This window comes from Eleutherodactylus coqui, chromosome 3 (assembly GCF_035609145.1).
Source record: "Eleutherodactylus coqui strain aEleCoq1 chromosome 3, aEleCoq1.hap1, whole genome shotgun sequence".
In the NCBI taxonomy this organism is placed as follows: Eukaryota; Metazoa; Chordata; class Amphibia; order Anura; family Eleutherodactylidae; genus Eleutherodactylus; species Eleutherodactylus coqui.
Window position 1 is genome coordinate 21,388,066 of NC_089839.1, and position 13,274 is coordinate 21,401,339.

The window sequence follows — 13,274 nt, forward strand, 5'->3', positions numbered from 1 at the left end:
AGTGTTACCAGGCACCCAATGTAAGGAGCCGAAATAGACAAATAATGTAAATGAATGAACCAAGACTTTGGCCATTTTTAGGGCATTTTAAGTAGATAGCTATATAATTTCTTGTAAGGGTGGAATGACAATGGATCCATATCTTATTCTGAGGGTACAGCTTTACCTGTGTGTAGAGAGGCTCATAGATGTCTACACCGTTGTCCTGATTGTGTGATAGAGTCTCAGTTTCCCGTTTCCAGATGAAGCGAGCGGGTGGGTTGGAGCTGACAGTACATCGCAGGAACACGGTCTTCTCCTGATAAAAGCTTCCTCGTACATCGCTGATGGTCTGGTGAATTGTTAAAATGGGTTCATCTAGATCTGGAGGGAAGGGTTGCAGTACACATTTATAAGCCTTGTAATGTATAATAGTTTTACTGAAATCTATAGCTTAATTATGTTTTGAAAAAATATTACTTTTTCCGGGTCATCAAACAAGAAAACAACCCACCAGCATAGAATTACCATCACCTAAACAATCAACTCATTATCTAAGAAACCTTTCACCAATCAATTAATAAATCCACTGATCACAAAAAAAAAATAGAAACTAGCCCAAAAGTCAAAGAGCAAAGCCACCACCACAGAAATCAATACACCATCCAAGAAACTAACCCACAACCCCAGGAACCAACCCACGATCTAGCAAAACAACCCGCCAACCAAGAAACGAATCCACTATCCAGGAAACCAACTCACAAACCACAAAACCAGTCCAACATCCAGAAAACTAACCTATTATCCAAAAAAACTTAACTCGTTATCCAATAAACTAATCCACCATTCAGGAAACTAACTTGCCATCTAAGAAACTAACCTACCATCCAGGAAGCCTGCCTACCATGCAGGAAACTAATCTATCCTAGAAACCAACCCACCATCCAAAAAAACAACCCGTCATCCAGGAATCCAATCCACTATCTAAGGAACCAACGTACCATCCAGTAAATCAACTTGCAAACAAAGAAACTAATTCACCATCTAGTAAAACAACACATCATCAAAGAAATTAACCCATTATTGAAGAAACGAGCCCAACATCTAAAAAACCAAGCCATCATTTAAAAAAAACCAACCCATTATCTAAAAAACAAACCCATCATACAAGAAAACTGCCATTCAAGAAACTAACCTACCACAACCCAAGAAATTCACTTAACCACCAAGGAATAAACTCAACAACCAATTAAAGAGGAAAACCCACCAATCAAGAAGCAAAGTCCCAATCCAATAAATAAACCCACCATGCATGGAATCCATCCACCAAGTAATGAATGAACCCAGTCATGAAGAAACCATCCCCAAAGAACCAGCCTACCACTCAAAAATTCAATCCAGCATCTAATGAACTAATCAAGAAATGAAGCCACCATACAAGAAACCAATCCACCATCCAATGAACATATTAAAAAATTAAACTCATCATTCAAGAACCCAACCCACCATACAGGAAACCCCAACCTATCATTCCAAAAAGTGTACCGACCATCCAAAGACCAACCAACCTTCCCTGAAACTAAGCAATCAACCAACCAACAAAACCATTGTCTAAGAACTAACTCTCCAAGGAACTTACTTCACAACCAAGGAATCAACCCATCATTCAATAAATGAGCCTATTAACCGCCAATAACCAAATTGCCAAGGAAGAAAGCCTGAAAGCTACCCTGAAGACCATAATACAGAAGTTCTTCCAAAAGTCAAAAGCATTAGTCAACTAGACAAAGTGGTTGCTTCACTTATATACAAGGAAGGAATACATTGTGTTGACATACGTAAGATAAATAGAAACCATCTATAATTTTAGACCACAATGCCTTGCAGCAAAGGATTCCTATAAATATAATGGGTAACTATTGAAAACTGGTCTCCTGGGAGAGAGCATCAGTGTAGGTCTCTATCCTGGCCTGGCAGCCATTAACAATGCAGACACAATGCTAGAGAGATGGGCGCTGACTAGATTAGGCGCACCAATATACCTCGAAAACATACATTTTTGCCACTGGTCTAGTAATTGTTAGGTCTGCTGCATCCTGGACAGCTACATTAAGTAGATCGGTTGCCTTAAGTAGGTATGAAAAGTGACATGGCAGGAAACTGATGAAAATGATGAACAAACAAAGGCAAAAGTGGAAAAGGATGGAGGAAACGTTAGTAAAAAGCAAATTAAGCTTCAATATCTAAACATGCTGTATTGTCAGTTAATGGACCGGGAAAACTGCGGGTAAAAGGAGGTGGTCAGAGTCTGGTATATAACCGAGAATAATCAGATAAAAGAGACATTAATTAATGGGATGGAAGATGCTGATCGATGAGAATGTCATCTGGGAGAGAAAAAGGCAAAGGCTCTCATCACTTAATGAATACTCCTCTCTAGTGAGTCAATCCCTCCTCCGCCTTTTATCCGTGGCCTGACCCCGCTCATATTGATGAGCTGCTGCCCAAAAGAGACAAATAACACTTCACTTGTAAGAGGCTGATCCCCACAGAGCCGAGCTGGGAGGAAGGAACATGAGACACAAACTGGACCTACTAATAAATACGATAAAAGTGCACTTACAACAGCTTTATAGAGAAGGGGAAGAATGGAGCCCATCAAACGGAAAAGTATAAAAAGGGGTTCCCGTTATACTCTTCTCTATTGGTGGCAGTATTATAGTAGTTATATTCTTATACATAGGAGGCAGTATTATAGTAGTTATATTCTTGTACATAGGGGGCAGTATTATAGTAGTTATATTCTTGTACATAGGGGGCAGTATTATAGTAGTTATATTCTTGTACATAGGGGGCAGTATTATAGTAGTTATATTCTTGTACATAGGGGGCAGTATTATAGTAGTTATATTCTTGTACATAGGAGGCAGTATTATAGTAGTTATATTCTTGTACATAGGGGGCAGTATTATAGTAGTTATGTTCTTGTACATAGGAGGCAGTATTATAGTAGTTATATTCGTGTACATAGGGAGCAGTATTATAGTAGTTATATTCTTGTACATAGGGGGGCAGTATTATAGTAGTTATGTTCTTGTACATAGGGGGCAGTATTATAGTAGTTATATTCTTGTACATAGGGGGCAGTATTATTGTAGTTATATTCTTGTACATAGGGGCAGTATTATAGTAGTTATGTTCTTGTACATAGGAGGCAGTATTATAGTAGTTATATTCTTGTACATAGGAGGCAGTATTATAGTAGTTATATTCTTGTACATAGGGGGCAGTATTATTGTAGTTATATTCTTGTACATAGGGGCAGTATTATAGTAGTTATGTTCTTGTACATAGGAGGCAGTATTATAGTAGTTATATTCGTGTACATAGGGAGCAGTATTATAGTAGTTATATTCTTGTACATAGGAGGCAGTATTATAGTAGTTATATTCTTGTACATAGGGGGCAGTATTATTGTAGTTATATTCTTGTACATAGGGGCAGTATTATAGTAGTTATGTTCTTGTACATAGCAGGCAGTATTATAGTAGTTATATTCTTGTACATAGGAGCAGTATTATAGTAGTTATATTCTTGTACATAGGGGGCAGTATTATAGTAGTTATATTCTTGTACATAGGGGGCAGTATTATAGTAGTTATATTCTTGTACATAGGGAGCAGTATTATAGTAGTTATATTCTTGTACATAGGAGCAGTATTATAGTAGTTATATTCTTGTACATAGGGGGCAGTATTATAGTAGTTATATTCTTGTACATTGGGGGCAGTATTATAGTAGTTATATTCTTGTACATAGGGAGCAGTATTATAGTAGTTATATTCTTGTACATAGGAGGCAGTATTATAGTAGTTATATTCTTGTACATAGCGGGAAGTATTATAGTAGTTATATTCTTGTACATAGAGGGCAGTATTATAGTAGTTATATTCTTGTACATAGGAGGCAGTATTATAGTAGTTATATTCTTGTACATAGGGGCAGTATTATAGTAGTTATATTCTTGTACATAGGGGGCAGTATTATAGTAGTTATATTCTTGTACATATGAGGCAGTATTATAGTAGTTATATTCTTGTACATAGCGGGAAGTATTATAGTAGTTATATTCTTGTACATAGAGGGCAGTATTATAGTAGTTATATTCTTGTACATAGGAGGCAGTATTATAGTAGTTATATTCTTGTACATAGGGGCAGTATTATAGTAGTTATATTCTTGTACATAGGGGGCAGTATTATAGTAGTTATATTCTTGTACATAGGGGCAGTATTATAGTAGTTATATTCTTGTACATAGGAGGCAGTATTATAGTAGTTATATTCTTGTACATAGAGGGCAGTATTATAGTAGTTATATTCTTGTACATAGAAGGAAGTATTATAGTAGTTATATACTTGTACATAGGGGCAGTATTATAGTAGTTATATTCTTGTACATAGGGGGCAGTATTATAGTAGTTATATTCTTGTACATAGGGGGCAGTATTATAGTAGTTATATTCTTGTACATAGGAGGCAGTATTATAGTAGTTATATAATAATTTTAGACTTGTCTTTCCTCCTATAGTTTTTGATAAGTCTCGTCCGATGTTGCATTATTCAGTGTTACAGTGTTCCTATTTGTGAATCCTCCTCTTGTTCTGTTTTTTTTGCTACTTTGTAACACTTGATGCTAAACCAAATACATCTGAAACATAATTACTTGTGTGGCCGCCCTGCTGAGCCCATGAGATGAATACGAGAGACTAGCTGTTACTTAGATCTTCCCCGGCTCAGCCATGATCTGCAGGTGCTCTCCTCTGATGGGAACAACACTCATCTTAAGGCAAAAGTAAAAAAAGAACAAGAAAATCTGATTGTTTTAAAGAAATTAAATTGAATATGATCCTGGCGTCCCGGAGAGATCTAATCAGATGAATTTGTGTATGATAACAAGATTCTCGAATTTCCATGCGAGCCTCCTCTAGGAGATTGTCGCTTTAGTCAGCTGGAAGTCCAGGTTATGTCGTACTGGAGAAGAAAATTGGAACGGAGAGGAGAAGAGTGAGCCAGGAGAGAAGCGGAGCGTACGGTGCAGAGCTGGAGCAGTGACAAGAGGCTTCTTCACTATTCCAGAACCTGCACATTATCCGGGAGGACAGATGGTGTCAGCTCCAGATACATTGCAGCTCTTTAGTCGTCTTCTGTTCCACATCTCATCTAAACACGGTGTCACTGAGCCATGAGATCACACAGCTCCAGAAAAAAGTCAGACAGCTGGCAAGATGGCGGGGGGACCGCCGGGTACCCATCACCCTGTGGCTCGAGTGACTGATGTTCTTACTGCCGCCAACTCATCTTCTGTAAGATATAGACATGGCACCACTGCGACTAATATTGTGGATCTTCATGTCTTCATAAAAAGTTATAAATGCCTTAACCTGATTCAATATGTTCGTGCGACCCCAGAAGAATTCCAGGACCCAATGTTCCTGCTAAATTAAACTGAACTGCTTCATAGAAATATTGTCTTAGCTGAGAAGCTTAAAGCGAATCTTCCCCTTTTATCATCATGTAATTCTCATGTTGTGAATCTGTGCTCATTAGTTCTATAGTATGTCTTTACCGCGGTCAGAACCGTCTTATACAGTATATACACTGAATGGCCATTAGAGCATCCAGCTAGTAAGTAATACACCCGATCTCCTTTGGCCTTGGGAATCCCAATAAGAGCTCCTGAACACTGGCGCACTGTAATTCACGGCCCAATATCGCCATCGCAATCCTTCTGAAAACCCCTGGATGCAAGGCAAATTCACATGGAAACAGCCTCGCATTCCTGCGGGGCTGAAGGAATCTCTCATAGCGAGAAAAGAGGGAGTTGGAGCTACAGGGGATCTCCTACAGATTTCCCCATATTTGGAGAGATACAGGCGGGGCTAGAGGGCTCCCCCAGGGTTTCCCCAAGAGTGGGCGACAGAGGGTGGGGCTAGAAAGGGGGCAGGGCTATAGGGATTCTCATAGTATATTCCTCTCTAGCCAAGAAAGGGGGCAAGGCTAGAGGATAAATCCATCGAGTCCCAACCCCTTTTGGCTAGAGAGGAATCACTATGAGAACCACTCCAGCCCCGCCCCGCTCTAGGGGAAGCCCTCTAGCTCTGCCCCCTATCGCTCCAAATATAGGAAGATCTCTAGGAAATTTTTTGTAGCTCCATCCCACTCTTCCCTCGCTATGGGGGAGTCCTTCAGCCCCGCAGGCTGTTTCGCGATCTTCTCCCATTGATTTCAATGGGGCCAGCGCTGCTGCCGCCGGCCCCATTGAAAGCAATGGGAGATATCGCTAAAAGAACGAATTTGTTTTCTGCATCGCATCTTAACGCGCTGCTATGAAGGAAAACATTGCAAATGTGAATGAACCCATTCAAATGATTGGCTTTCATATCTGTGCGAGATTTGCGTGTCGTTCAACGCACAAATTTCGCACACTTTTCTCGCCAGTGTGAAGGACCCCTAATTTATCATGGTGTCCACCCACAGGTATCAGAGGACCTAGGTGTGCTAAGATACCTTCACCACACCATTACTGCACCTCCACCAGCCTGACAGGAAGGGGTCATCAATTCATGCTGCTTGCACCAAATTCTGACTTCCCATCTGCACGGTGCAACAGAAATCTGGATCCATCTGACCAGGGGATGTTTTTCCACTGCTCAGTGATACAAATGTTGTGCTCTTTCATCCACTGGAGTCTCGCCTTTCAGCTTCTCTTATACACAATGGCGTTGGAACGGGTCGTCTGCTGTTATATTCCATCCGTGCTAGGAAATGGCAAGCTGTGCATTCGGACATGTTAGTTGGAGCCCCAGCGTTATTTTCTGCTTTGGACTGTGCAGCAGCTGTTGGTCAGAACAATTACTGACATCCTCCACTGACCCCTTTCGGTGATGAGTTGATTCTGTCCACAGTAAACCCTTTCACTGGATGCTTTTCTTTAATAATGCCATTTTTAGTATACTCTCCACATTGCTGCAGGAGAAAACCCCATAAAGTTGGCATTGAAATCTTGGACCTGGCTAGTCTAGCATCGATGGCCAGGCCTTGTTGGAAGTCACTTAGATTGTTGGATTTTCCCATCCACTGAAAGTGATCCACAGAAACCTTGGCAGATGATTTTATGCTGGACTCCAGGGTTTAGAGGTCTAATTTTCAGACAGGGAAGCACTAACCATGAGATGGTCAGGGGCTCTAATAATGGCTATTCAGTGTAGATGGAAGATAAAACTCTGCATGCACTCACCCCTAGGAGAAGCTCACTACATACAGATATATACAGCCACCACTAGGTGGAGCTCACTATGTACAGCTATTTACCGCCACTACTAGGGGAGGCTCCGTGTATACAGATTATACACTAGGGAGTGTTCACGCTATACAGGTCTGCACAACTTACCTCTAATTCTATAATAACCTTGTATACATTGACCCCCCCCCCCCCCTCCCTACTGACACCTTTAGGAAGGCAAAAATGTAAATCAGCAAAAAAAATTTGACCTAAAAGCAAAATAATATTCAGCCTTGGAGCTACACTATAAATTAGATTTCCTACTCATTGGTTATAGACAACAAGCTGATTTACAACCAATAGAGTTAGCATTTGGGACCTTTCACAAGGGACAGAATATTCTGGAAGCGCGTTGAAGAATATGCCGTCCCTGAATTCCGCAATACAATCTGCACTGCTAACTGAGAAGATTGATGCAGAATTGCTGGTAGGATTCCACTATTTTCAGTTCCGCACTAAAACCCACCCGTTCACAGTTATATATTCTGCAAAGCTGTTGTGAAATATTGGGTCCTGTGTGAAGGGTCTCTTACTGCTTCCACTTGGGATGTAGCCTAACTTCTCCAGACTGGCCCTTCCTGCAGCTCAAGGCTTGGCAATGCTATATGCTCTTTCTGTCCAGGATTTGGAGGCCGATGTACTTTATACTGTAGATTTAGTACTTCCTTCATTTCTTCACAGACGGATCTTATTTTCCTTGGACATTGACTCTTGCACCAGTGAATAATGTTCATCCTCATGAAGCCAAGGCTGATTGCTGTTTGTTGGATGTTGTAGCCAATAAAGGAAAATGTATCTATGGAGGACTTAATACCAAAACTAAGAATAGGGCGCTGATCTACCTTGACTACCACTAGTGATAAATTAACCAGGACTTGTAAGGGTTTTGAGGTTACCGTAGTCTTCTCAATCCTGATTAGAAAAGTTACAGAACTTTTACAGGAGTTCTGGCATTTTTCTGGAGCTTTTCTGATCTTGAAGAGAGAAGTGTCTTCTCTTAGCATTTCCCTCCGTTCTCCTTTTCCCCCACAATCGTTTTCTCTTCTCCACTCAGCTTCCTCTTCCTTTTCCAGCAGTAGTAACAGTGATTATAGTAGCATAGTATGAAAGGCTGAAAATAGACACAAGTCCATCCAGTTCCGCTTATTACCCGCAATGTTGATCTACAGGAAGGCAGAAAAAAAAACCCCACAATTGATGTAGAAGCCAATTCTCCCCATTCAAGGAAAAAAATTTCCTTCCTGACTCCAGTCTGGCAATCGGAATAATCCCCGGATCACCGACCCTTCTGAGTAATCAGTGATATAACAATTAATATTGTATCACTCAAAAAAGGCGTCCAGCCCCTCTTGTACTCTTTTATCAAGTTCGTCATCACCACGTCCTCAGGCAGAGAGTGACAGACACTGCTCTTACAGCAAAGAACACCCTTCTATGTCGGTGTAGAAATCTTCTTTCCTCTAGATGTAGAAGGCTCCCTCTTGTTACAGTCACAGTCCTGGGAATAATCAGATCATGGGAAAGATCTCTGCATTGTCCCCTGATATATCTATACATAGTTATTAGAGCGCCCCCTTGTTACAGTCCTGGGTATAAACAGATCATGGGAAAGATCTCTGCATTGTCCCCTGATATATTGTACATAGTTATTAGAGCACCCCCTTGTTACAGTCCTGGGAATAAATACATGATGGGAGAGATCTCTGTACTGATTCCTAATATATTTATACATAGTTATTAGAGCGCCCCCCTTGTTACAGCCCTGGGTATAATAGATGATGAGGGAGATCTCTGTATTGTCCCCTGATATATTTATACAAATTTATTAGAGCGCCACCTTGTGACAGTCCTGGATATAATAGATGATGGGAGAGATCTCTGTACTGATTCCTAATATATTTATACATAGTTATTAGAGCGCCCCCTTGTTACAGTCCTGGGTATAATAGATGATGGAAGAGATCTCTGTATTGGCCCCTGACATATCTATACATAGTTATTAGTGCGCCCCCTTGTTACAGTCCTGGGTATAAATAGGTGATCGGAGAGATTTCTGTATTGTCGCCTGATATATTTATACACAGTTATTAGAGCGCCCCCTTGTTACAGTCCTGGGTACAATAGATGATGGGAGAGATCTCTGTATTGCCTCCTGATATATTTATACACAGTTATTAGAGCGCCCGCTTGTTACAGTTCTGGGTATATTAGATGATGGAAGAGATCTCTGTATTGCCCCCTGATATATTTATACATAGTTATTAGGGCGCCCCCTTGTTACAGTCCTGGGTACAATAGATGATGGGAGAGATCTCTGTATTGCCCCCTGATATATTTATACATAGTTATTAGAGTGCCCCCTTGTTACAGTCCTGGGTATAAACAGATCATGGGAAAGATCTCTGCATTGTCCCCTGATATATTATACATAGTTATTAGAGCGCCCCCTTGTTACAGTCCTGGGAATAAATACATGATGGGAGAGATCTCTGTACTGATTCCTAATATATTTATACATCGTTATTAGAGCGCCCCCTTGTTACAACCCTGGCTATAATAGATGATGGGGGAGATCTCTGTATTGTCCCCTGATATATTTATACAAATTTATTAGAGCGCCACCTTGTGACAGTCCTGGATATAATAGATGATGGGAGAGATCTCTGTACTGATTCCTAATATATTTATACATAGTTATTAGAGCACCCCCTTGTTACAGTCCTGGGTATAATAGATGATGGAAGAGATCTCTGTATTGTCCAATGATATATTTATACACAGTTATTAGAGAGCCGCCTTGCTACAGTTCTGGGTATATTAGATGATGGAAGAGATCTCTGTATTGTCCCCAGGTATATCTATACATAGTTATTAGAGCGCCCCCTTGTTACAGTGCTAAGTATAATAGATGATGGGAGAGATCTTTGTATTGACCCCAGGTATATCTATACATAGTTATTAGAGCGCCCCCTTGTTAAAGTGCTAAGTATAATAGATGATGGGAGAGATCTCTGTATTGTCCCCGGGTCTATCTATACATTGTTATTAGGTTGCCTCTCAGCCACCAACCACCTGTGATACTAGACAACCTAATACAGGTGGATTCAAAAAGAACAGTGCAAAAATAAAGCGGATTTCTTCCTACATGAATTGACATCCAACAGCCTGAAAGACATGAAAAGATAGAAGAACTCTTCACATTTTTATCCCCTTGCCACCACAGACCATAAGTTTACTTTCTGGCTGGGAAGGGGGCTCCCGCAAAGGACATAAACTTACATCCTATTGATGGCACTGGCTCAGAAGCTGACCCCATGCTATCTGGAGCGGGATGCCGTGAGTGACAGCTGGCTTAGCGCTGCAAAAGCGGAATACGTTGAGAACACCGATCCCCCGCTTTTAACCATTTACATGCTGCAATCAATGTTGATTGCAGCATGCAAAGGGTTCACAGAGGGCACTCTCTCTGTGATGTCATCGACCACCATGATGGGTTGCCATGGCAACCAGATGTCAGAAAATGGCATCAGAGTCTGCTATGGCCCATGATCACTAATAATAGCGATAACATTGTGGTTTCACAGGTTCAAGTCCTGTACAGGGACATAAAAAATGTAAAGAAAAAGTAAAAATAGCTTTTAAAAAAATTGTAAATAATAGTAATAAAAAACATTTTGCACACTTTCCACTTTTTGTTTAGGAAAAAATAAAAACCCACATGTTTAGATTCATTCCATCTGTAACCACCTGTACAATAAATTGAACACATTATTTATCCCACATGGCAAAAAACATAAAAAATATATATATATAAAACCAAAATACTTATTTTGTTCATTTCGCCTCCCAAAAAACGTAATAAATGTGATCAAAAAAGCCATTCGTACCCACCAGGAAGGGGTTAAAAACTTGAAAAGTTCTATCTTTTCATGTCATTCAGGCTGCTGTATGTAACTTCATGTAGGAATACATTAGCTTTACTTTTGCACCCTTCTTCTTGAATCACCCCGTATATTTCTCACTGAGGTCAGTTTACTTCTGGAAGTGAATGTGGACGCCATCAGCTTCCCAGTTGCCATCATCTCCAGCTCTTTCCCTTGACTGTAACTGATCTCAAGAAAGGAACCTCAAAGTTTCAACAATGGTCATTGCAAAATTAAGCAGTGGAGATCTGCAATCAAATGTGGGTCTTCGTTATATTTGGATCCATGTTCCCGACCCTCCCAGTCCCATAGAATAATGGTAGGGGATCAGCCTCTACAAGAACATGTTACCTGTACTAAGGTGATTGAAAGGAGCTTCTGCTTACCAAGTCCATGTGAAGAGTAGATGTTAGTATGACCAGGCTGCAGGCCACTCCATTCACCCCATAGTTCTAAATGTGATTTATTAAAGCAGAAACCGGTGGTCGGTGCTTTAAATGGTTGTCCGGAACGTTAACTATTTGTGACCTATTCTCAGGATAGGTTTTCAATAGTTGATCGGCAGGGGTCTGCTGACAACTGTATCTGCTTTCAGCGCCATCCTCACTGACTGCTGCCTAGCAAACAGCTCATTGTCAAGAATCCCGAGGGACGGACCCCACCAATCAACTATGGATGGCCTATTCTGAGGATAGGTCATCAATAGTAAAAGTCCCGGACAATCCCTTTAATATTAACTTTTTCAGGACTCAACATCATGAGGAGTTAGTTTGAGACTGAGGGCAAAGTGACCAGAAATCAGAGGCTCTCTATGGAGGCAGGGTTGAGCAGTTAAAGGGGTTGTCTGCCCTCTTTTTTTACTGATGACCTATGTTTTGGATAGTTCATCAGTAGTTGATACAGTTCATCTGCTACATGTAAATGGACCCTTATGAATGTAATTTATTTCTAGATAGATATTTAAAAAATGCCTTCTACACTATACAATCAACTATAGTATGACTGATAGTAATGGAAGATGGAAAGTGGAAGTGGTTAATAATATGTGTGTTTTACATACTGGACTCTCATTCTCTCTCCTCGAATCTCACACTGACAATAGAGCGGAAGAGAGGGGTTGACACTGATATAGTGTTGAAATCCTGGGAAAGTTTGTAGTATACAAACTTTCTTGGCCAGCAATGTGATTGGCTGTCACTGAAGATGTCATAGGGACATAAACCAATCAGGTCCCAATGAAACCACCCAAACAGGCTGTAAGTAGCAGCTTGTTTCAGGCGTTTTACCCATTGTGTGGGGCTGCAATGACCTGTGGAATAACCTAACATAAATTTACGTTGCTGCTGCGCTGAGCCCAGGGAGCAGCGACATACATTTACCATCAGTGGTCACGAAGGGGTTGTGTCAGGATTTGAAATTTTCTCCTTATCTACAGGATGACTTTCATATTTTTAGGGGTCTGATCGCTGGGACCCCACGATGCTAAGAACTGGGCCCAAGCATGTTCTGAATTAAGGGCAGTGGTTATCACATGAACTTCTGCTCCATTCACTTCAATGGGACCATCAGAGATAGCCGAGTTTAATTGTGGACTGCAGTTCTAGGCTGAAGGAGCCTCCCAAGACTAATGATAAATTCTTGTATGTTATATAGAGGTTATGTCTTCTGATATTGGGATGCATCAGGGTACTTACAGAACCGATTGCTGGTCCTTTGCTCCACAGACAAAACTCACATTATGTTGAGTCTTGGTAGGGTTCAGAGAAGGCCAGGCACACACTAGAACTGTGGGAATAATCTGGGCTGCCTTTAAATGACTTACACTGCACATCTACTCGAATGGACTTGATGGCTGGGACCCCAACCCCATTCTCGGCTTTACAATAGTATCGACCTCCCTGCATCCGCTGGACCTTCTCGATGCGTAAAGTCTCGTTGTAGATGGAGGTCTCTTGGAACTTTTCTGATGCGCTGCCTGCAGTTTTTGTCCACCGCACCTGGAAGATAGATGGAGACATCCATTAATTA

General features: G+C 40.9%; 1 protein-coding gene across 6 annotated transcripts in view; it reads right to left on the reverse strand.

Moving 5' to 3' along the window:
* MDGA1 (MAM domain containing glycosylphosphatidylinositol anchor 1) overlaps nt 1–13,274 on the reverse strand; it is a 271,881-nt gene that overhangs the window by 122,738 nt on the left and 135,869 nt on the right. For 5 of the 6 annotated variants that reach the window (XM_066595295.1, XM_066595292.1, XM_066595293.1 and 2 more), the window contains exons 3-4: nt 13,069–13,243; nt 167–363 (exon numbers count right to left, since the gene is read on the reverse strand). In XM_066595295.1, the coding sequence (XP_066451392.1) occupies nt 167–363; nt 13,069–13,243 (372 nt within the window). Of the gene's footprint in view, nt 1–166; nt 364–13,068; nt 13,244–13,274 lie in introns of those variants that run through there. The other variant, XM_066595297.1, reaches the window with a different exon arrangement.